Raw genomic sequence first — 24,047 nt, forward strand, 5'->3', positions numbered from 1 at the left:
ATTATAATGAATTTTAATTCTGAGCCTTCTTCCACTTCAATCTCACTGTTTTAACTTCGATTAAATTCTATTTGTTGGGTTATGTACTCTATATATTTTGTTACGTTTTTAATTAGCCTTTGTAATAAAGAGCACACACTCGCCGCCTCTATTGTTAACCAACCGTTTTTTGCTGCTGCGCCTGCGCAACGACCCTGTTTCCTGAACATTCTTTGGATCCCCAACGGTTGCAGTTAAATAGTTTCCGTTTGTGAACGCACCAGTCCTACGCTCTAACGGAAGTTAAGTGTTCACTAGAGGTGCCGCCTGAATCTGGAGTCGACAACTGTACCTGGAATCCCGCCATGAGAAAAGCACCAAAGGACACGAGAAAGAGCAGCAGGGACGCCGGGCATGTATCTTTTGATGATGGCACTGCAGACTCTATGGACACGGGATTCTCTCGGGGAACAGAATACCATGGAGCCACCTATGGAGGCTCAACACACACTCGAGGCACGGAACCGCCCGTGGAAACAAGACTTACCGGTGGCAAAAATCCTGGGGACGAATTACGGGCGAAACGCAGGTTCACAGCCAAAAGGAGGCAAATGACAGGGATCCAGGACGTGCCGTGGTTCAGGGGCGTGGTGACAGGCCCCGACACGCCGGAGCAGGAGCAAGAGTCCCACTTGATGGCCGCTATGGGATTCTGGCACATTCCGCCGAGAGTGTTCCTGCCAGTGGTGGGGAAGGCCACGCTAGCCTTGTACCGTAGCCGTGGGGCCATCTTTCGTGAGAGGTGGCGTATTAAAGAGGCCGGCAAGTTCCTCATCCACCCGTACTCTTCTTTCAGGTAGATTTCCGAGGGGCGGGTGCAGCTTCTTCCTAAATAGAAGCTGGAGAAAAGTAAGAGTCGCTATTGACAAGCTCTATTGCAGGAAGACGCCCTGCCCTCACTGACTGTGTGGGAGGCATGGCAGTGGTTATGAAAAAGCATACACACGCTACAGATGTGATTACAAGAACGATTATCAATGTCACAATTACATATTTACTATTTAAGTGTTGCTCCTGTTCACAGTGTTGAATTCTGCAACAACACCAGTGACTCATTTGACTTCTCTTCTTTACTTCTAAAATCTATAGCAGCCAAGAAATAAACATGAAATTAGCATCCAACATGGATGCTTGTTTAACATGTAAATCTACAGACAGACAGATTAGTCTCCAGTCCTTAAGACCTCCTAAATCTCTCACAAATCAAATTCAGAACTGTTAATGAACTCACTAAGGCTGCCTGCTACCCCTTTATTGCTGCTGTAGAAGAAATGTTTATTTTCACTTGTAAAGTTTACATTTCTGTTAACTATTGTGCACATACTTAAAATGTTTACTTCCCTATGGTTAGTTTCAGCATATTGCGCATGATTCGTAATTTCATTTTCATTTCAACGGAGTGAAGCAGTTCCGACCCATGACACAGTATTGTATTTCCAGAGCTGGGATTGTGCCACATGGAAATTCCTAGAAACAAACTGCAGTTTTTTAGATTTATTGAGTCAGACTAATGATGGTACAGGAATATCCCCTGTTAATTTAGCATCTTCTGTTTCAGAGGGGAGTGGGAGATAGGCGAAGCGATTCTGGATGCCGTGTGTAACCCATATTTTGACTCCGATATGATTTCTGTTCTGAGGTCTGGAGATTTAACACCATCGATTTCCATCGTGGAGTTCAAGATGTATTTTAGATTTTCAAATGGAGAAATGTAACTTGAAAAAAATACATTACAGATTACCTAGATTCATCTTGTTCAACACATTAGCTACTACCCCAGAAGCTGATCCAGCTATGGTTTTTTTTTTGTGTAAAAATGGGAAGGACCCTAAGAAGGGGTTAAAATAATTGCTAGCAAACGTGCCAAGAATTTTCGATTCTATTAAGGGCTCGGAGGTGAGGGTTACTTTACTGAATTTTAACAGCAGCCAATGAACAAACGTTTCAAATACAATAAACTGCATTTCCCACAATGCTTACTAGTATCACCAACAACCATAGAGACTGTCCCTGTATAAGGCACACTTCGACATGAGCACTTCCTCTTTCTTTGCTTTAAACAAGCAACGTCCATGTAAATACGCAACTTGTTCCAATGATGGCAGACCTTGTTGAGGCATAACTGGAAACCACTTATCATAACCGATTCATCAGAAATCCATATATATATGACAGATGCGGAAGCAGCCGTCCACGATATCCAAATAGGCGATCGCTTATTCACCTTTCTGCTCAGCTCCTGAAACAGAAAGAATAAATCGTAACAACCGTGATGGGAGAGCACATCAGGGTAGGTAAAATAACAGTCATAACATACATCATACCCTGGGCGGTATAAACATACCCTGGGCCGGATAATCCTTGAATCTGCGTTCTTATTAGAATTGAAAATTCTTCGTGCGAATGCTAGCCAATTGTTTATTCTATTACAGGACCAGAGGCTTTGGATTATGCTAGTTTAACGCTTTTCAAGAACAACAGCAGATATATTGCCCACAGATTTATAATAAAACTGTTTAAATGTAGAGTCAGATGACCAATCCGCTGCTCTCATTATGTCCTGCACACTGGAACATAGTATAAAGGAGTTTGACGCCATAGTGCCTCTCACTGAGTGAGCACAAATATTTCAGTATTAATACCAGCTTCATTCATGATGTATCTCAGCCATCTGGCAATGATGGCAGAGGTAACAGGTTTAAAAGATCTTTTCAATGCAATTACCAACCTTGAACAACCTCTTGGCCTGAGTGGTTGGGTTCTTTCTCAATACACTTTAAGGCATTTGTCCACACACTATTTATTATTAGCAGGAAAGCAATATAGTCAATAGAACGAGAAAACGTATTTGTTCTTGCAGAGATCATAAATGAAACCCCTTCAGGGGTGAAAACTCTACCTGTTAGGTCCAGCACTCTGACATCAGAATCACGCCAGCAGGCGGATAAACATAAAAGCATAGCCAACTTTGCTGTTAATTGTTTTTTAGATAAACTTGAATTCTTTTCTTTTTTACAGAGTTTTATATAGCGCGAACTTGACCTGAATCGGGTATCAGAGCACTTTACATAGCAGCAGTTGCATTACATGAGGACACATTCATTTTTATTAGGCAAGGGGAGATTAAGTGATTTGCCCAGAATCACAAGATGTTCAGCGTCATTGCGAAGACTCACACACAGTTCCCCAGTTTCGAGGTCGACCGCCCTAGCTGTTAGGCAAGCTCCACTGCCAATTATCTGGCCAACTGTCAAATAAATTCAGTACTTCAGAAACATCCCATAAAATGGAATTCTTAGCCTTAGGGGGATTTGCCACTCCTATTCCCTTGAGAAGTTTGCATACTATAGGATGCATACCTACTGGTCTACCATCGACCCGAGAATGCCCAGCCGAAATGGCAGATCGAAAGTTGTTAACTGACCTGTAAGAAAACCCCTCAGACCCTTTCTCAGAGAGAAAATTCAATACTTGTGAGAGATCTGACTCCACGGGATCCACATCTTTCTTCAAGCACTAACCCAACCATGCTCGCCATGCTTAGGAATATCTTTTCCTGGTAGAGGGAGCCCGGCCTGCTGTATGAACTTTGAAGCTACTTTCGAAATTCCTGGCAACGTCTAAAGTTGCCTGAAAGCCTCCAGGCCATCAGGGACAACTGCCCGAAGTGACTAGCGAGTACAGTTCCCCCTGACGGCCCCGGAGCATCGTCGGAGAGAATAGCAGGATTAGCGGCAAGTCCCACGCTAGCTCCAATAGAATAGGAAACCATGGTTGTGCTTTCCATACTGGAGTGACTAAGAGTATCTCTGTTGGTGAACTACTTGGTTTGTTACCCTGGGAATGAGGATGAAGGGAGGAAACGCATAATTCAGCGTCTTCGACCAGTCCTGAGTAAAGGCGTCCGGTGCCTTGGCTAGAGGATCTGGTCTCCAACTGAAAAAGGACTCCAATTAACGACTGAGCCCGGAGGCAAAGAGGTCTATCTCACAGGGACCCCATATGGAATGGATCATGTGAAAAAGCAAGGGGTGGAGTTGCCAGTCGCTGTAGTCCCTCAAGTGACTTGAATTGCAGTCCGCTATTGTATTGTCCTGACCCAAAAGGGACTGCCAAAAGTCCTTGGCGATCTCTGCCAACATCCGGGAACTTGTCCCTCCTAGCTTGTTGATATATCTCACCGCTGATTTGTTGTCCATCGGCTGGCATCTGATTCTATCACTACTTCGGGGCAAGAGCCGAATATGGCTCAGCCGTTCCAGGCATCCATATGGACTTGCTACCACTTGAGCTCTTCCCTGGCCTCCTCTGAAAGGGGAACTTGATCAGAGTATGAGAGTCCCTTCTGAAGGTGCTGTAACTTTAGCTGCTGAAGGCCCGCTAATGTAGCAAGCCCGGAAAAAATTGCCTGTATTGATGAGGCTAGAAGCCCTACCAGTTGAGCTATAGCTCTCAAAGACATGACTTGCTTGTTCACTGTCGCCTTCAACTCTTTCTTCAGATCTCTCAATTTGGATTTGGGCAATTGAAGTTGCGCTGTCTGAGAATTGATTACAAATCCCACAAATTCTACTGACTCGGGAATAGGATTGACTTGGAGGCGTTGATCTGATCACAAAGCCTAGATTCTCCAAAAGTTGAATTGCCATCTGAAGATGTTAGGCTGCTAGGTAGGGGGTTGTTGCCATAATGAGTATGTCGTTAGGTAAATTATTGGATGAAAGCCCTGTTCCCAGAGGTGTGCGGCCACTGGCTTCATCACCTTGGTGAAACACCAAGGAGGTGAAGAAATCCCGAAAGGCAGGACCAAATATTCCAGCCATCTGTCCTGCCACTGGAACTGCAAGAAGCGACAGTGGGGAGGAAATATCAGCACAGTTAAATAGGCATCCTTGAGGTTCCAGACGGACCATCCAAACCCCTTGTCTCAGAATGTCTGTCAATAAATGGATACTCTCCATTTTGAAATGTCTGTATTGGACAAATCGGTTGAACTCCTCAAGATTTAAAACCAGCCTGTGTTCACCTCCCATTTTTTGCACCAGGAAGAAATTGCTGCAGAAGCCCATGGGGCCACAGCGCGTTTCTCCAGCAATTTCGTATGCTATAAAGGTTCTGTCTTGTTGGGAAAAACCAACCGCTGTGAGATGAACTCTTGTGCTGGGGTCTGGAAAAACTATGTGAGAACCCTGGACGGTTTGTCAGACCCATGCATCCTGAATATGTGCTGACCAATTGTGTAGAAACAAATGGATTTGACCTCCAAGAGGTTATGATTCTAGACTAAGCATGCGTACCTGAGGTAATTTGGGGCTGGAAGTTGCCTCTGTGACAGAAGTGACGGGAGCATCTTCTGGGCAGGTAGAAGGTACCACCCCTGGTGGAATCATTCCAGTCCCCTCTACCGCGACCGCAAACGCCTCTAGGAGGGCCTTGATGGTATTGGAGACCAGACGAGCGGCCCCTGCCTCACCCGGCCCGTCCAAAAAGGAAGGCCCTTTTAAAGTTCGTCTGGGCCATGTTCAACTATGTGAAGAAACCCATGTATCTCATCATGCCCTTTACAAATTGGTCCTCAGAGAGCAGAGCTTCCGCCAACGTCCTCGCCTCTACAGAGGCCACATTGGTGTCCATCCGAAATAATAATGATTTGCGCCACTCAGCTGAAATGGCACAATTCACATGGCCCACAAAACAAATACTTCTCTGTGTCCATCCTGCCAAAATATCAGGGTCCACCGGGACTCCGGTCTCCCTGGCCACTAACGCTATCTGAAGAATCTTGGCCAGAGGCCCTGTCGCATCCAGCAGTCTTTCCTGGCAGCCGCGCCAGGCGCAATCTATCCCTTTTTTGGGGTCTTTTGGGAATTTCTTTAAGAACGCTAGCATGCTGGGATCATTATCTGGCGTGTCGGCCACATTATTTGGTACTTTGAGACGGGGACACTAGGACCGCAGTCTACTATGTACCTCCTTATCAAAATGTTTGCGGAGATTCTGGTGGAAATTTTTCGAGACCTCTGGAGCCAGAGCCCAGTCCAACAATGTCCAGGGGATTAAAATCGAAAGCACTTGGAATGAGGCGGGATCGGGGGAAGGGGGTTTACATGCTCCCTCTTGGCCTTCTTCCTAGGAGGGGTCTTTTGGGACGAGGAATCCATGTCTGTACCTGCATCTGTATCTTGGGGTTTAGTGGGCACGGACGGCGCTGAAGCATGCACGGAATACTGATGATCCTTTATGGAGGTCTGGGGAAGGGTGACCAAGGCCTGTGCATGAGGCCATGAGGGGGCTTTGGCCTTGCCCATGCTGTCCGATGATTTATGCGCTGGGCCTGCAGTATCAGGGGCCTGGAAACCGTGCTACTTTGCACATTTTTCCGTCGAGCAGTGATAGGCTTATAGGCCACTGCTAACGCCTGGTTCACCGCTTGACAACTGCAGTTTTATTAGCTCGGTTCACGGACTGTTGCACTGATGCATCAAGGGCATCCACCACCCTGTCCTCTAAAAGGGGACCCTGCTGCTCCTCATAGTATGAGTAATTATCATCTTCAAAAGCGACCCAGTCATTCAATAATGGAGTTTTTCATGAGGAAGCGCAGTTAGAATGTGTACAACGCAGTTATTCAAATAAAGGAATTGCAGGAGGGAAGCCACCCACCATGCACAACTTCAGACTCCTCATCCCAGCTGCAGTCAACTATTATTCCAGCCTGGCAGGGCATAAGCGAGAGCCAAGCTTGATATATCTGGAATACTTGGCCTGCACCCGGCCTGGGCCTTCCAATTTAGTTCATCCAAGGAGGGGCATAAGTCCTGACAGAAAAACGTCACTGCCTGGGCAACTCCACGGCTTTGTGAAGCTATTTGAACTTCCCCTCGTTTATTTTTGGGCGTCCCGTACCCAAACTAGCCCAAAAGAAGCCCAAATGGGATATGCGACAACTGCCTCTCTCGTAGATGCGGGCCCGACGAGGGAGGGACACAGCTGCTGTATTAGATGAAGGCGCACCTCCTGAGGTACATCGGGGCTTGCGGTTGGCCGGAAGGTGCACCTGAGCTGCCTCCGTTCACGCGGCAAGCCAACTCCTTAACAAACAAGCCGAGGATCCCCGCAGGAGCGCACGCAACAGCATGTCCTCTTGTGACAAATGCTCAGTCGTTTCACTAAATACACAGCATACAGTAATGCAATAATGCTGGCAACGCGCTTATAAACATTGAGTTTACACCCATAAGCAAAAAATTAGACATGAGGAAACAAAGAAGGAGCACTTATTTCAGCTTCGAGTAGCAAAGAAAGAGGAAGTGCTCATGTCGAAGAGTGTCTTATACAGGGACAGTCTCTATGGTTGTTGGTGGTGCTATTAAGCATTGTGGGAAATGTAGTTTATTGTATTTGAAATGTTTTTTCATTGGCTGCTCTAAAAATTGAGTAAAGAAAAAGAAAGCGTAATCCGAAGCCTCTGGTCCTGTAATAGAATTGACTAGTCCCATCGAAACGTGGCAAGTTAAATTACTCACTATACTAGGACCCATTACCCAGATGATTACGATGCGTGAGGAGATGCCATTTTTCCAAGTTGAGGTAAATTTCACTGTTGTGAAAGGTTGTGCACAGCATCGAATCAGATTTTTGGGTAATGACTTGAAACCTCTGTCAGCAAAGCACCATTAAGTCCCCAATCATGAGTGCTGACCACAAGTTAGCAGATGTGTCAAGCAAGGAACTTGGTGCAGATGCGCATTGAAATTTGTTTAGTAACATGTTTGAGAAAGAAATTTCAGCCTATAGGCAGACTTTCACGTCACAACTGAAGTTTGAGAAAAGTGTGCAGTCTTAGGGCTTTTTGGGAAGACTGAACAAGGCCGTTCTTTGTCTTGTTTACTTCCTGGACAGCAAACCTTTATTTTGTTCCCCACTGGAGGTCATTCAGAATCTTTAAATAACAGCAAAACTTATGCCCCTTCTTCCCTCAAAATGGAGATCTGTAGAGGAGAAGAATTCGGCGAGGCTGGGGTTAGTCATGCCACTACAAAACGTCATGCATTATCAATTATTTTAATTCAATAAACTTGGATGGTTGATTTTTTTCTTTTTCTCTGCCAATGGGAGTTACTTACTTAAGATCTTTGGCTTATATAGATCAGTTCAGGTGTACTGGTTACAGCTTTACTTTCAATCATTAGCCATTGATACTCCCAGTGTGGAGGTGTTCTTGATTAATGAGAGGAAGTTAGTGAGGTAGAAGGTGGCATATTTGTTGTGTAAGGGATCAGCTTGGGTGGTTACAAATCACACTAGAGGTTTTGCCCGTAATTTTTTTCCTGTATCTAAAGAAGGACACGTGGTTTTGTCCTGTTCTAAATTTCAGACTGTTAAACAGTTTTATTGTTTACAGACATGTTAAGATGGAGGGCTTCATTTCCTAAGTGATTCCATTCAGATGGGGACTGGATGGGGAAGTGGAGTTAAAATATGCATACTTACTGATTTACTGTTGTTTCTCACAGTCAGTTTCTTCAGTTTTGTTGGCAGGACAAGACTTTTCAGTTAGACCCTTCATTGCAGGCTATTGTCTTGTGCCAAAGTCAAGCCAGTGGTGTCTTTTTAGGTCACGCCCTTGCAGCACATGCGCTGTCTCAGTGAGACATAAAGTAATCTGTATGTTGGGTGAAACTCTGTGTAATTTGTCATACAACATGCGATTCGTTTAACTGTGGCATTGCTTTTCTTATCTTGCTTTCTGTTGGCTGTTGATCCCATAGTACTTCTGTGTAGTCCGGAAGCAGCAGCGCCTAACTACAGTTTTCGTCCGCTCGCACTTGTTTTAATTAGCACCAGCGCGCAGGGGGCATTTGTTTCGGGTCATGCCGCGCTTGTTTAACCTGTTCCCTTTATCTCTGCTTTGATTAACGTGCATACTTGTTACTTTTTGGGAGTGCCTTTCCAAAGTGCGTGGGACGTTCTTAGTTCGCCTCAAAGAGTTTTTTTTTCTGCTGGTGTGTTTGCTTGTAATTGCCCGGGCTACGGGTAGGCGCGCTGGCCGAGGTGTTGTAATTAATAAGGCATGTGCCCGGAGCAGGGCTTTCCAGTAGACCATACCGCCCCAATGATAACTTTGTGTCTCCAGACCTCCGGAAAACCAGATGCCTCCTTATAAATAACACACAGCACTCAACTAGCGAAAGGTCTGTTGTTTATTGGAAAGCGCTAACAGATCCGGTGAGCGAAAGGCATGTTAAAAATGTGCTTTACATTTTATTAATAGCGCTTGCGCGCAGCAAGTGCTGTAAGTCCAATTACATGAGTTATTTCACACCCAGCAGCCTCATCAAAGGTGGACATAAAATCGCCAAAAGGGGTCAGTCTAGGTACTGACATGAACCGCACTGAGGCAAGATATATACATACTTCTCCCTAACCCAATTTTCGCTCCTCTGGAAAGATGCTCTCTCTTATTTTCAAAATGAAGGCCTGGACGTTGTTAGGGTTACTAGTCAAGTCAAGTCAAAAGATCTTTATTCGGAATAAAAACATCCATAAAAGTACAAACAAAATACAATAAAACTTTGCAGTACATAATGACATCTGGAAAACAAGTCTAGGAGCGATCAGACATAGTCAAATTTCAATTTCATATTTACACGCGAATTGTCCCTTTTGTAAAAACATCTACATACACAATTTAAAAATACACGATTAAAAAGATACAATCTAATCAACATGGTTTAAGAAATGGATGGGTGGTAGCAGCATTATCATTGTGTCCACATAAAACAATCTTTATAAAAGAATATACAGTTTTTAAAATTTTATTAAAATACATAGGAAAAAGTCCAATGTGCGATAATTATACATCGGTAAATAAAGTGGCTCGTAATCTGACAGCTGCTTTAAGGAAGCAGCTCACCCTGAATATAACTTCATCCGATCCCAATAATAAAAACGACCTTAATGCCAGTTTAAAATTGGTCAGTTCATGTTTCCTACAGTAGGGCATTAAATAATGAGCGGAAAGCTTTTTATAGAAACCGCAAAAGAACAGGAAATGCATAAGACTCTATTTCAGGCTGGGGTTACAATGGCAATTCAAACTCTCTAAATGTTTATTGTAGCCCAAAGGGAAGTTCAGTAAGTTTACTATACTTCCGTCTCGGAAACGAAACAGTAAACCCCTGTTCCACCTACTAAGTTGCAGACGTAAATACCTATATGGTGGACCAGGATGTTTAATGTGTGGTTCCGAATAGCCCATATATTTAATAACAGTGCATTTAGTCGAGTTCTTCCCTTCACGTTCTTTATACAAATCATATAGTGCCCTAAGAATAATAGTCTTATGGGAGCGGTTTATTAAACTCGGTGTGGAAAACAGAGAACCCTGCCCTACACTTTCAAGGCAATCTTTTACCGCTTTTAACCACGGTATGCAGTTTGCCCTATCGCATTTTAGACAATCTAAAATTATTTCACGGGTCAAAATGGCAGCCGGGTTATTCCATAGCTTTAGCCAGAAGAGTACTGGTCTCGATCTTACAAAATCTTCTATGTATGAAATATTTAACTCATTATGGCATACATAGTTAGGGGAACAGATAACCCCGCCGAGCACCTTCCGACAAAACCGGTTTTCTTCCATTTGAATGTGGGAGCATTTTGTGTAGCCCCAGACCTCGGCGCCATAGGTACCAGTTGGCATACATTGAGTTTGATAGATCTTAACCAGTGGTGTGATTACGTCAGCATAGTTGGGTTGTCTCAAAGAAGTGACACAATTTATAGCCTTGCCCAACTTATTCCTAGCATAAGATACATTTGCATGCCATGTACCAGTGTTTGAGAACAGCAACCCCAGATATGGAAAGGTACTGGTACTTTTCAAAACATTTGACCCTGATTTGATCTCGGCAATTTTATCATTCTTAGGACCGCAGCTCATGATTAATGATTTTTTAAAATTAGTTGTCAAGCCTAAATCGGCCATAAAAAGAACAAACCCGGAAATTAAAATGCGGAGTGCCTTCGGGGTGCGGCCCATCAGGACCGCATCGTCAGCGTAAAGAAGGGTAGGTATTGGGACTCCATTTACATGAGGTACATCTTTTGTTAAAATACTCAGGGCGCCGCTTAAATTATTAATATACAAGATGAACAGGAGGGGGGCCAGCACACACCCTTGTCTGACCCCCCTACCGATACTAATGTCATCAGAAACTTCGCCAGATTGATTTATACGCACACGTGCTTTTAAATCACGGTGTAAAAAAGCTAAAAAGTGGACCAAATAATCGTCTAAACCATACTCAAGAAGGGTGGACCAAAGGCGGGAACGGTTAACAAAATCAAAAGCGGAACTCAAATCCATAAATCCAAAATATAGAGGGGATTTCTTGGCAATATTATATTTCGCCATAATCAGATTCAGGTTTAAGCATTGTTCCACCGTTCCAACGCCACTACGGAAACCAAGCTGACTGGGATGTAAGATCTTACTCTCGTCAGCCCAAGTTCTAATCCTTTTAAATATGATCCGCCCCAGAACTTTCAAAGTATTATCAATTAATGAAATGGGGCGGTAACACCCCGGGTCCAGTCTGTCACCCTTTTTGAAAATTGGAACGATTGTGCTGCAGGACCATGTTTCTGGAATTTGCCCATTTGTTAAATTATTAAAAACATTACATAGCAGTGGAGCCCAAAAAACGGGCTCACACTTCAACTGGTCAATTGAGAGGCCGTCAGGTCCGGGCTCTTTATTTCCAGCGCTTTCTAATATTGCATCCTCAACCTCAGATACAGAAATATTAAGTGGGTTTAAGGGTAATAGAGTTAAAGGAGGAGTATCTGGAGTTGCATACATTTTTGCAAAATGTTCCATCCAGACAAGGCCAGTGATGTTGCAGTTAATCTCCGTTAGATTAGAGCCTATAGATCTTATCTCCTTTACCTCTTTCCAAAACCCTGTGGTATCTTTCAATTCGGCTGAGCGTGCCAGGGAGCCCCAGTGAGATTTAAGCAGTTCATTTGATCTAGTTCGTAGGGTACGTTTATACTCTGTTCTGAGCAATCTTATTTGTGGTAGGTCCCTTGGTTCAGCTTTAAGGGCAGCTCTCAAGTTCCTGTTTGCTTTGGAACAGAGGGCATCGAACCATCTAGGTGTTTCCACAGCTTTACTAGAAGCTGGTCTGGAGATCTCACCTTTTATTACGGAACAGAGTTCAGAAAATGACGTAATTATGTTAACCCCATGGTCATCAGTGGTGAGACAATTTTCGATCAAAACTGGATATTTTTTAATAATTTCAGCTAGGATTCCCCGGTTATCCACGCCCTTCCAAATTACCCTCAATTTATCAGTTGAAACCTTCAAGTTTTTAGCACCTATTTCTTTTCGTATGCACTTACCCCTCAAAAGTGATAGGTGAATAACAATTGGGTAATGGTCGCTATAAATTTTACATACAACTTCAGCCCTTATTAGAGCATTAGCGACAGGAGGTGAAACAAAAACATAATCAATTGTAGTACCACCCCCATGACCAATAAAAGTGGAAAATGGGGCGGTGCTATCCTCCATACCTACATGTTCCATACAATTTACAAGGTCTCTAGTTATTAGAAAGTTTGATAGTTCTGTTCCTCTTTTACATGGGGGGTTTCTTGAATGTATATGGGCATTAAAGTCCCCACCTAGGCAGATACCATCAAATTTCCCAAATTTCTGACCATCCATAATTTCATCAATAAAATCAAACAAAAGAATAAAATTGGGGTGAGGTAGGGACAAAAAGTCATTATTATAAAAGTTGATTAAACATAGTCTTGTCCTCTGAGTATACGATAATGCCATAAAACTAGTGCAATTTGTTAGCAGGTTCTCAACTTTGACTTCCGCAGTAATCTTTATCCAGATTGATAATCCACCGCTAGGACGACCAAACGGAGGAACTGGAACGATCTTATTATGGCAGGTATACCCCTCAAATAACAAATCAACTGTGCACCAGGTTTCTTGGAACATTAATATGTCATGACAGTTAACCCAATCTTTCCAAGAGGTAATTTCCATCTTTGCCTTCAGCCCGGCAATATTCCAACTAAGAATTTTTAAATTATTATCTGGCCTAGAGCAAGGGCCCTGGTCAGAAACTGGGACGGATGTTAATGTAATGAGCCCTTGTTGTTCACATGATATTCCAGATAAAAAGGTGTTAGATGTCGACAGAGGCACCTCAGGAAATGTTTCCACTGACCGATCGATAACAGAACACACAGGAATCGGTTCAGTGGTAGTGGGATGCAGTCAATCCAAAGATTCCAAATCCTGAAATATTGCAAACCTATTGTGTAAGGGGAAAACCGGTGGGGGCTGCATCATTTTGTGTGGGGGACGGTAGAAATAATTTAACGGTAGGGGTTTCACCACAGTAGATGGGCCGTGTCGAACAGAGGTTCTGTTCAACAGAAATTTTGCAGTTCCCGGGTTTCTAAAGTTAATTACAATGCAGTCCCCATTAATGTTTTTGAATAGAGGACCGACCCAGGTTACTCGTCTTGTGGACAGAATCTCTTTAGAAATGTCATAGCCCACCCCCTTATGCTTTGCTAGCCAGTCTATACACTTATTGTGCAGTTGGACCCACGATTCTCCTTGGCCTTCCCTAAGGGATGGGATACCAGCCAGAACTAAAACATAAGGACAAGCCTCAGGTGGAAGGTGTAAGGCAGGCCCTTGGTGTTTAATAGGCCTAGAGTCTTCATGTGTGATCTTATTATAGCGCTGGCTGGGATCTGGGGCGGCTTTCTGCATTGTAGTAATGCCTGCCGGTGAAATACTATTGTTAATTGCTGTGGATGAGCCAGTTACAACAATAGGGGAAACGGAGGATTTGTCAGAAACACTGGTAGCGATACTTGGAAGCAAAGAGGATTTAGTTGAGGGAACAGACTGGTTGCCACCTCTTGTGCTGTTACATTGGATAACCGCAGGTGTAATAGATGGTGATAAATGGGTAGTACCCTGTGGTTCCTTATCCCTATTAATGACCTGGTCCCCCCTAGTAAGAACACGAGTGGTGGATTCCAAGTCCTTTAACAAACGTTCTACTCTTATTTTATCCAAGCTCACTGTACCTTTTCTTTTGGCATCATCATTTTTAATTAGGTTTTCCAGTCTGTCAAGTCTTTTAAAAATATTATTAAATTGTTTATTCATTTGACCTTCGAGCTGTTTAAAAATAGTAACTGCGATGGTCTCAATAAGATTCCCCTCTGATTTAGAGTAATGACCATTTGTGTTGTTTACATTGGGGAACTCAGTCTGGGTTGAACAAGACATAAAATTTGAGTCTTCGTTATTTATGACTACAACATCACCCAGATGAGATTGATCCTGGGCAGATACAATTCGTTGATTTAATTTCTGTTTCTTCTCCCTAGTTCACATACTTTGTGGTGTTGGTTGGTTTACACTCCTTAATGGCTGCTTCCTTTTATTGTGGGATAATTTCACAGGAGCCCTCTTTCTCTTAGCAGCAGCATTATCAGATACCTTGTTGATAGCCTCCGCAGATGTAGGTTCTAATGTAGAGTCAGGGGCTATTTCTGGGGCTATGTATATAACGGTATTTTCATCGTCCAGAACAGTGGGCACAGTGACAACAGAATGTGATGGTTTAACCACTCTAACCTCCGGATTAATGTGAGTGTTGACTTTTAGGCAACTCGTGGCGTGTGGTTGATTAGTGTTCATAGGGCCCATAGAAAACCTTCTTTCAGTTTCGACAATTTCATTGAACGCGGTATCAATTAGTATCTCAAAAGAAGTTAATATTGAAAATGAGGTATCTATTTCCTGGATGGGGGCATCAGCAGAGTTACATATGTCCGTGCGATCACCCATTCTATTTACCTGATAAGAGGCAAACCTTACGAAGGAGATGTTAGTGGGGTGGCCCGCCCGACCACTGATGACCTCTGAGGGCCTCAGAGGGCCCGCCCTTTGCCCGCCCTTTGCCCGGGCTTAGCCCGGCGCTGCTGCCCGCGCGCGTCCCGCGACGCGGAGGGAGCGTCCTGCTAAAGTAGCGCCTCCAGGCGCGCAGCGGCAGGAAGTGGCCGGAAGTGGTCGCACTGCCCTCTGGGAGCTGTAGTCTCCAGCCGCCACCAGCCGCGAGGAATGGAGAACGCGGCAGCGGCGAGACCTACAGCGTCAGGGACCCAGGGGCAGGAAGGCAGAAGAGCGTCTGGCAGGTAGGCTTCCCGGCAGCAGTGTGGCTCGATTTACTAGTTTCTGGATAGATGCGAAAGTGAAACCAAAAGAGTCGTTAAAACAGGGAAGGAAGAAGGCATTTTGCATTTACCTGAAGGAGTGGTGTGAGTGTATAATCTTCATACCATATTTTTCACTGTCGGACTTTATATTATGAAAACTAACATTAGAACACTTTGCCCAAGTTCAGCTCCAAAATGAAAAGTTTTAAAGTAAACTCGAATGTGATAATATGAAACGCAGTCTGATCTCGGCAAATGGCCAACTAGGCGCAATTCAACCACCAAGTTTTATATATCACTTAGGCTTTCTCTAAGGTAGCTTACAGGGGTGCAGGCGTACCGGGGGGTTAATGCCCTATACATAAACAAATAACATACATGTGACTTAAATGTTTGCTGCTGAGAGTTGTGTAGGACAATTGTTTGAATCCCAGCAGGGTTGACTAGTCTCATCGTTCCTGGGTTGATAAAATGAGTAATACTTTTGAATGGGTGACAGTAACTATAATTGTATCCAAAATGTCCTATGTGAATCATAATGACAACTTCCCAAATATTTTTTACATCTAAAAGTAGCTAGATTTTTATTGATTTAACTTAAGTCTGCTAAATTGTTTTCTTGGCAATCCTGCCAGGAATTCTTAATGTAAGTTTAAACTGGACCATTAGTAGAACGAAATGATGCATTTTACCTCCTTATATTGGGATAAAAAACACACACACACATCATAATTGAACAAACATTTAGCAAGCCCTAGCTTTTCTACCTACGTGCTAGGTTCAACTTATGAGAAGCATTGAAAATGCAATAGGTCTCGCCTTTCACTAAGTTAAAGCCATTTGCTTTGCTAATGGTATTGTATAGCAAAGCAAATGGCTTTAACTTAATGGAAGGCGAGACCTATTGCATTTTTAATGCTTGTTTCAGATACCTTGGAATTCACATGGTGATGTCGCTGGTAGACATGTTCATCTTGTCTCACAACAGGGGATTATTCAGATCAGTATTGTAACATGTCTTCTTCAGCTGTTTATCAACTAGAAGAAACCAATACTGCTGCCATTGCAAACAATTTTTTTTCCTGGAATTACAATAGATTTGGTGAATCCTTTTCTATTTTTACCCAGTTCAGGGATTCAAGTTGATAAAGAAGCATAGCTTAATTTGAAAATAGGTCTCCCATTCTTGACTTAAATTTTTTTGGTGTAAGACAAAGTAAGTTGTTGTCTTCATTTGCGTGTGGACAGTGTATTAGCAGCAAAGTGCAAAGCAAATTGGGTGGGACACATCCTTTCAGATTCAGCCATGGAGTTTTGGCATTTCTGTCTAGATATGGGCATAGAGTTGCAGGGGGAGTATCTTCAAGGTTTGCTATTTACTATTGTGGTGTTCACTGGTCCAGAAAGACAGTAACGATTAGCGAAACCATTGGTGTTTCAGTCTCCCTTTCTAGGTGAATCTCTTTGGTGCTTGGCTGAATTCAAAGATTCTAAGGTTCTTCAGATGGCGGCAGTAGATGATTTTTTTTCATAATTTGTTTAATTTTTGAGGTTATGCTTTTCGCCCATTTGAAATGAATCTCACAAAATATTTCTTTGTCAGGAGGGATAAGGTAAACGTAAACTTCAGTACTGTGTGGTTCTCCTTTCATTTAACCAATACCATAAGGTTGCACTCTGGTAAAACAAGCTGCTTTACATTCCTTCAAGACTAAGCCTGAAGGTTGCTCTCCACAGCTCCCACTTGGATAGCTTTCTAAGGTTATCTTTGACTTCTTAAATCACCATAAGGGTGGTGTGGACTGGTGCAAGGTGCCCACTTTAATTAGTGGACAGCATATACCAGGCCAACTTCTCACAGCTAGTATTTCTAGGATTTATGTTTAAAAAAATTGTCTATCGTGGGTGGTATTTTGATTTTATTTCTTTGCTACTATATTTTTCATTAAAGAAGTGACATCTTAAATTTCACCTATTTGACTTTAATATAATCTTAACCTCCTGTTGCATTAGTGTGGGAGATTTCACATTGCCCAGGAGTTGACCCCTCTAACTCTGAGCTAGTTTGGTCTGCTCCATGATGTTGCTGTAAAATAAAGAGTTCTCCAGGCTCAACCACGTTCCTCGAAGGCAGGTGCATTAACCAGTAAAACAGTATTATATCTGTATGCCGTGCTGCCACTCACCAACACTTTATTGGTGAGGGACAATGGGATTAGCAACCCACTCTTATTCTTACCACAGCCCTCATCAACCAAATGGTTTCCCTTCAACATTAGGTCCCCATTCATTACACGGCCTATCATGCCTCACCTTATACTGCCACCTGCTCCATTTAAAGGAGAGAGAAGAATTGTGTTCCAGACCAAACATGCCTACAATCTTTGGATCAGCTTTGTGATGCCTCCTGGAATCTTGGCATACTACCATCACATTCTGCTCTAGAGTGAGCCTTACGACAGCTCACATCTTCCCGGCCAACAACAGCAGAGGGTTGCTTTGTTCTCTCCACCCGACTGGCACATACGTGCAACAGTAATCCTGATTCTTCAAGGGACTCAAAGGGATTTTCTTACCATGATTTATTGGTTTTTATGGGTAATAATAAATCTGTTATACATTTGTTCATAGTACAGTGAACAACTCAACATTTGAATGCATCCTCCATGCCATAATTGTTTAAATTTGTAATAGCGAATGGTACCCTCGCTTACCTGGGATATATTATCATAATATTACATTGTTTTCAAGTCATTAAACTTTAGGTGCATGTGATGTGTCAGGCCAGTCTAATGCCTTGAATTACCCATCACCATTAATGGTGTCACCTCATAATGATTAGAGCCCACAGTACATTCAATAAGTCTCTCACGAGCTTCAATAAATGAGAGTTAAATATTCTATTAATACGTAGCTGCGAATTAAAATTCATCCAAAAATAAAACAAGATTCAAATGAAAATGAACTGTTGGGGGAAAGATCTTTTGTGTCTGTTATTTTCTATATTACAGGTTATTATTGTAAATCTGCTGTTTGCTCTACAATCACTTTCATGTGGCCTTATTTCACTGTTGCCCCCAATGAATATAACAAATGTGAGGGAAAGGTTGTCAGGTAAGGAGGTCACGTAAGAATATGATTTCACACAAGAAGGCATCTATCGCCATAGAGTCTCTAAAATGTTGTCACATGTTGAGACAGGATTGTCCCCTGCATGATATACAGGTGTGTTCTCCTGCTGAGTTTAGTGTGTGTATATCGGGTATCCTAACTTTTTCTTTTGGCCCTGGTGTCACTGTAATTTAAACATGAATGTAGGTGCTTGGGTTTGTCCATGACCGTGACGGGTCATTGCCTGCCCTGTGACCTTGGGGGCGCACCACATGTTCTCTCAATGCTGCTGACAGTGGATTTCTGACCCTATTTTGGGTTTAGAGCATAAAGCAGCAGTTACAGCATACAATTGTTAAGAGAACTCTGCAGCGTACCAGACTTTTTCATCTGTGTCACTTGGGGTGAGACCTGCTGGTCCAACGGTGTCAACCCTTTCACAAAATCCTGTGTATCTGGTAAGTATGTTTGTGGGTGTAGCCGCCATTACTGTGGCAGACTCCGTTTAGCACTTGCATGGTGTGTGAGTGAGCCAGAGCAATGTAGGCCAGTGGTATCCATTATGTGTACCCTTGTAGTTGCGTAGCACATGATGGAGGATAAGGGCTTTGCTTCCAGATAGTGGAAGTGTATTACTTACAATCTTGCTGCTGACAGCAGGAGACCCACCCAGCCACCAAAGTAAAGGGAGTGGACCGAGTGCTGCCCACAGATAATTCTGTGAACATTTAGTTAGCAAGAAGCTGCTCATAAGTCTACTTCAACATTTTTATTTGGTGGATGGTAGGGTTGAAAGGTGGGATAGCAGACTTTGTTATGAAAGGCAAAAAAGTCTTTAGGTGAGGCCTGTCCCTTTTGTGTTTCCCTGATTACTCCTTCAGTTGGACAGATGATAGCCAGGTGCAGAAATCTCTCTTTGTGCCTATGTTGTCGAAGACGAGTACAATGGCAGAAAGACCTATACTCCATGCTCATAATCACTAACTCCAGGAAAACACCACATGATCAGCGACTATCGATAGCCCCCTCACCGTTCTGCAGAGCAGATGCTACCATATTCCTATCTAGAAATGGGATCATCCTCATGCATTTGTCAAAGAGCAACTTGGAAAACCTGAATGAAGTCTTCGCTATCGAGTGCTGTGACCAATAAGCATTCTGCCCCCTCCCATGGTGGCACTAGCTCCTCTGGCATCTCTAAGAAACTCCTAATAGCAATCACTCTTGTCCTACCCACACCCAGCCCCTTACCCATCACCCGTCCCTGCTCCCCTACCTCGACCCCTGCCTGTAATACCTTAGATACAACACATTCTGCTTGGACTAAGGCTCACCTCTTAACTTGCCAAATCAGACTACATGCACACTTCGTCTCTAGAACAGCGAGCACAGAGTTACATAATCCTGTTTCGAATACCTCCCCCACGACTATACCCCGATCTAATGAATTCAGCCCCGCGGGTCACACTTCCACTCCCATGTCTCCCCCATGACCCATTTGTAAATAGTATTGGAGCCCGAATTCCCCGATTTGACTAGCAACTTGTCTCATATTACCCTTATTCAGCACTTGAACTCCTCTCTTCCCCCGCTCCCATCCCCACCCATACCTACCCTCTGCTGGATCTCCTTGATCAGCAAAGCTCCCACACAACATCCCAAGGCTTTCCTTCACCACCTGGCCTTCTCCTCCACACAATGACTACTTGGTTCCACGCATCCCTGGAATCTAGAATATACAAGCTCTCTCTTTCCCTTCTTCAACTCAAGGCAGAACTACAGACTCACATATATCACCAAAGAGTTGGTGATCATTCAGAGGCCCAATAGGTTTCCGATTAACTTTATCTCGTACCCACACCCAAACCGCTAACTTATGCTCTAGGCTGTCTTTCCACCTCTCTTCCTTTCCTCACTAGATTTGGAAAACCATTCCCTGCCTTAATGCTCCCTCTTGGCCCAGGAGATTCAGTGAGCAACTTGCTCACAGTGACATTCTCGCCTTATTTCTTACTTATAACACTACTAACAAAACCGACTTGGACACTCTGGGTCCAATCCCAACTATTCCTGCTAGTCCACACACAGAACCTAGAATCCACACCAGAGCCGTACACAGAACCACTCTTAAGTGTAGTAACATCACACAGTCTCTCTTAGTGGACACCACTACTCACCTGAAATGCATGCGGCACAACTGCAGATAGGCTAAAAGACAGATATTTTTGACCTCATCATCACACATGAGCTCGACTTCATCATCCTTACAGAAACATGGCTTAATGATGCCTCGGCTCCAATGCTAGATTTACTATTCCTCCCTAGTCACTACATTATTAGACTAGATAGAGCTAGCAGAACTGGTGGTCGGGTCCCCTCCATCTACCATAATGCTCTCTCTCTGAAACAGTTACAGACCATAGAGCTTCCCTCTTGCGAACACCAAATTTATTTAGCGTCCCTGTATGGATTGCTGGTGCCCATGCCTATGTGTGCAGCATGATAGACCATGTAGGGTATGTAGTGGAAAGTGGGTTATTATCACATTGATCCTTTTTGAGAAGTGTTTAAGCGTTTCCATGTTGTGTGTGAAGAGCACTGTGCCGTGGTGATTGGGACATGGGGAATAACGCCATGATTATTTATTGAGGTGTCAATAAAAATATCACCTGGTAAATATAGTTTTATTACAATATTAAGGCCTAAATGTTGAATACACAATATAATTAACTTGTCAATAAATACATTTCCAGGTATGTAGAGATGAATTTAAGAATAGTAAAACAATACTTATATGTACATTACTCTTCAATATTTTGGTATAAGCTATTTAGGCCTCAATATTGTGGTACATTTTTTTTTTTTTTACATTTTTTTTTATTAAACAGTTTTGTTGGGTTTCTTGTTATATGCAATACAATCTGTTATGACATTATCTTACATTTCAGAGGTCATCTAGGCCGAGATGTAGGTAAATCTCATTTACCGATTCATAAATACCGAATTTTACAGATTCGGTATTCATGAATCGGTAAATGAGATGTAGGTAAATATTCGGTAATTTTTACCGATTCGGTAGGAATCGGTATTTACCGATTCTGTAATTACAGAATCGGTATTTGTCATTGATTCCTATGGGCCTTGAAGCCCATAGGATTCAATGACAGATACCGATTCGGTAATTACCGAATCGGTAAAAATACCGATTTTACAAGGGGGACAGGGTGTCACTTTGACACCCTGTTGCACCCCTGTTTCGGGCTTGTGTGCCATGTGACACACATACATGCCCTAAGGGCATGTCTGTGTGTCACATGGCATAGGTGTACATGCACAGATGTAAATACCGACTCCTAAAGGGCCTGTGGCACTCTTTGAAGTGCCACCTACATATTGATTTGCAGAATCGGTATATTTACCGATTCGGTATTTTACCGACTCTGTAAATTTACCGAATCGGTAAATATACAGATTCTGTAAATAAATTGTCCCCTACATTTCAAAACCCAAATACCGGTCGGTAACGGCCGAAATCGGCTGTTGCCGACTGGTAAAGGCCTTCCTACATCTGGCCCTAAGTATACACATTTTGTCTTCCAATAATATGTTCACAGTTATAGAATTGCTTGTTTTAGGTACTGTAGTTCACCAAAATTACATGTATTTTTATTTCCATAATTATTGATGTTGTGTCTAAATACAATCTTGATGACTCTGTATCTAAGAAGTCCAATCAGGAACATTGTAACCTTCCCCAACTCCCGTGCAATGAGGTACATGACTTTACCACGACTTCGAGGGGAATGGCCTGTTCCTAATTTCTTGATTTACTATTGTTAAAGGAAATTTATTGAGCGCACTGTCACCATGAGTTTCATGGCGCTGATAGGACACTGGGCCAAGCGAGAGGAGTTAGTGGGGGTGTGAGAAAAGCAGAGTTTTTAAAGATTTCCTAAAGGATAAGAGAGAGCATGAGGTCTTAAGTGAGAGTGGAAGAGAATTCCATAGCTTAGGAGCCAGGTGAGAGAAACTGCGGCCGCCTAGTTTAGTGAGTTTGAAACGGGGGATAACTAGAAGCTGAAGATGGGTGGACCTCAGGGTACGGGAAGGACAGTAGGGGATGATAAGAGACTGCAGGAAGGCAGGGGAGGGGCCAGTTAAGGCTTTGAAGACCAGACAGCAGACCTTGAAGGCTGTTCTTTCGCTGACTGGTAGCCAGTGTAATTGATGTAATAAAGGATTGGCCGACTGCCATCTAGGGATTTTGAATGCCAGTCTGGCAGCCTGGTTTTGGATGATCTGTAGCCTAGACAGCAGGGGTTTGGAGAGGCCATGGTACAAGGAATTGGAGAAGTCCAGACGGGACATCACCAATGCTATTAGGACTTGTAGCAAAGCTTCAGGAGTCAAGAGGTGGGCAACTTTCCGTATCCTGTGTAGCTGGAACATACAGGAAGATGTTACGGCACTCACCTGGGCCTTGAGAGTAAGCTCGGAGTCGATAATGACCCCGAGGGTCTTTACACAGCCAGCAGGAGAAGGTGGTGAACCAAGCTCAATTGGCCAATACTTAGGGCCCCAGTGGGAAGCACTTCTCCCAGGAAGGAGAAGCTCAGTTTTCCCAGGGTTGAGCTTTAATTGATTTTGATTCATCCAGTGCTGGATGTGTATCATGACCGCCTGAAAGTTGGTAACAGCGTCAGGGGAGGTGAGGGGGAAAATAATTTGTAAATCGTCAGCGTAGTTAAACACGGTGACGTCCCACCTACCCAGGGAGTGAATAAGAGGTTGAAGATACAAATTAAAAAGAAGAGGGGACAGAGATGATCCCTGAGGGACCCCGCAGGATGAAGGAGTACTGGTGGCACTAAAGGGGCCCAAGCTGACTGCTTGAGATCTACCCTCTAGAAAGGACTTGACCCAGGATAGGGCAGGCCCACGGACTCCGGCGGACTCGACACGGTGGAGTAAGATGTTGTGATCCACCGTGTCGAATGCCGCCGACAGATCCAGTAGGACCAATGCCTGGGAGAGTCCTCTGTCGGCGCTGCTTCTGAGGTTGTCCAACACGGCGAGGATCACAGCCTCGGTAGAATGGGCTGGTCTGAAGCCGGCCTGGTTTATTTCCAGGAAGTTGGACTCCTCAATGAATTGCGAGAGGCAAGTAGTAACATGTGCCTCCAGGATTTTAGACAGGTAAGGCAAGAGGGAGATGGGCCGGTAATTGGCGAGGACAGCTGGGTCCGCGCCAGTTTTTTTTAACAAAGGCACCAGTACGGCCTCCTTAAACGATCTAGGGACTGTGCCGGAGTTGAGGGAGGTATTAAGTAAGGGTAAAATGCAGTGCGGAAAAGTATGGCAGATGTCACGAAGCACTGAAGGAGGGCAGCAGTCCTTGGGGGAGCCAGATTTCACTCGAGTAGCCAGCTTGGCTAGGGACTCGGGATCAAGTGTGGGGAAACAGGTCAAAGTAGAGGTGTTAATAGGGGAGGCTGCAGCTATAGGCGATAAAGGGGAATGAGGGATGGAATTTTTAATAACCACGATCTTATCAATAAAGAAGGTGTTTTAAGGCATTGCATGACTCAGCGGAGGGGGGCAGAATCGGAAGTGTCCTGGTG

General features: G+C 43.7%; 1 protein-coding gene across 3 annotated transcripts in view; it reads left to right on the forward strand.

Moving 5' to 3' along the window:
• Positions 1 to 232: 232 nt before the first annotated feature.
• Positions 233 to 24,047, forward strand: part of LOC144761612 (potassium/sodium hyperpolarization-activated cyclic nucleotide-gated channel 2-like) — a 2,245,815-nt gene continuing 2,222,000 nt past the window's right edge. For all 3 annotated transcript variants that reach the window (XR_013595811.1, XM_078646916.1, XM_078646915.1), the window contains exon 1: positions 233 to 835. Coding sequence is in view for 2 of the 3 variants with exons in the window: in XM_078646916.1 (XP_078503042.1) it covers positions 345 to 835 (491 nt within the window). In the remaining variant the exon portion in view is untranslated. The remainder of the gene's footprint in view (positions 836 to 24,047) is intronic.

The sequence above is a fragment of the Lissotriton helveticus genome, chromosome 6 (assembly GCF_964261635.1).
Source record: "Lissotriton helveticus chromosome 6, aLisHel1.1, whole genome shotgun sequence".
Lineage (NCBI taxonomy): Eukaryota > Metazoa > Chordata > Amphibia > Caudata > Salamandridae > Lissotriton > Lissotriton helveticus.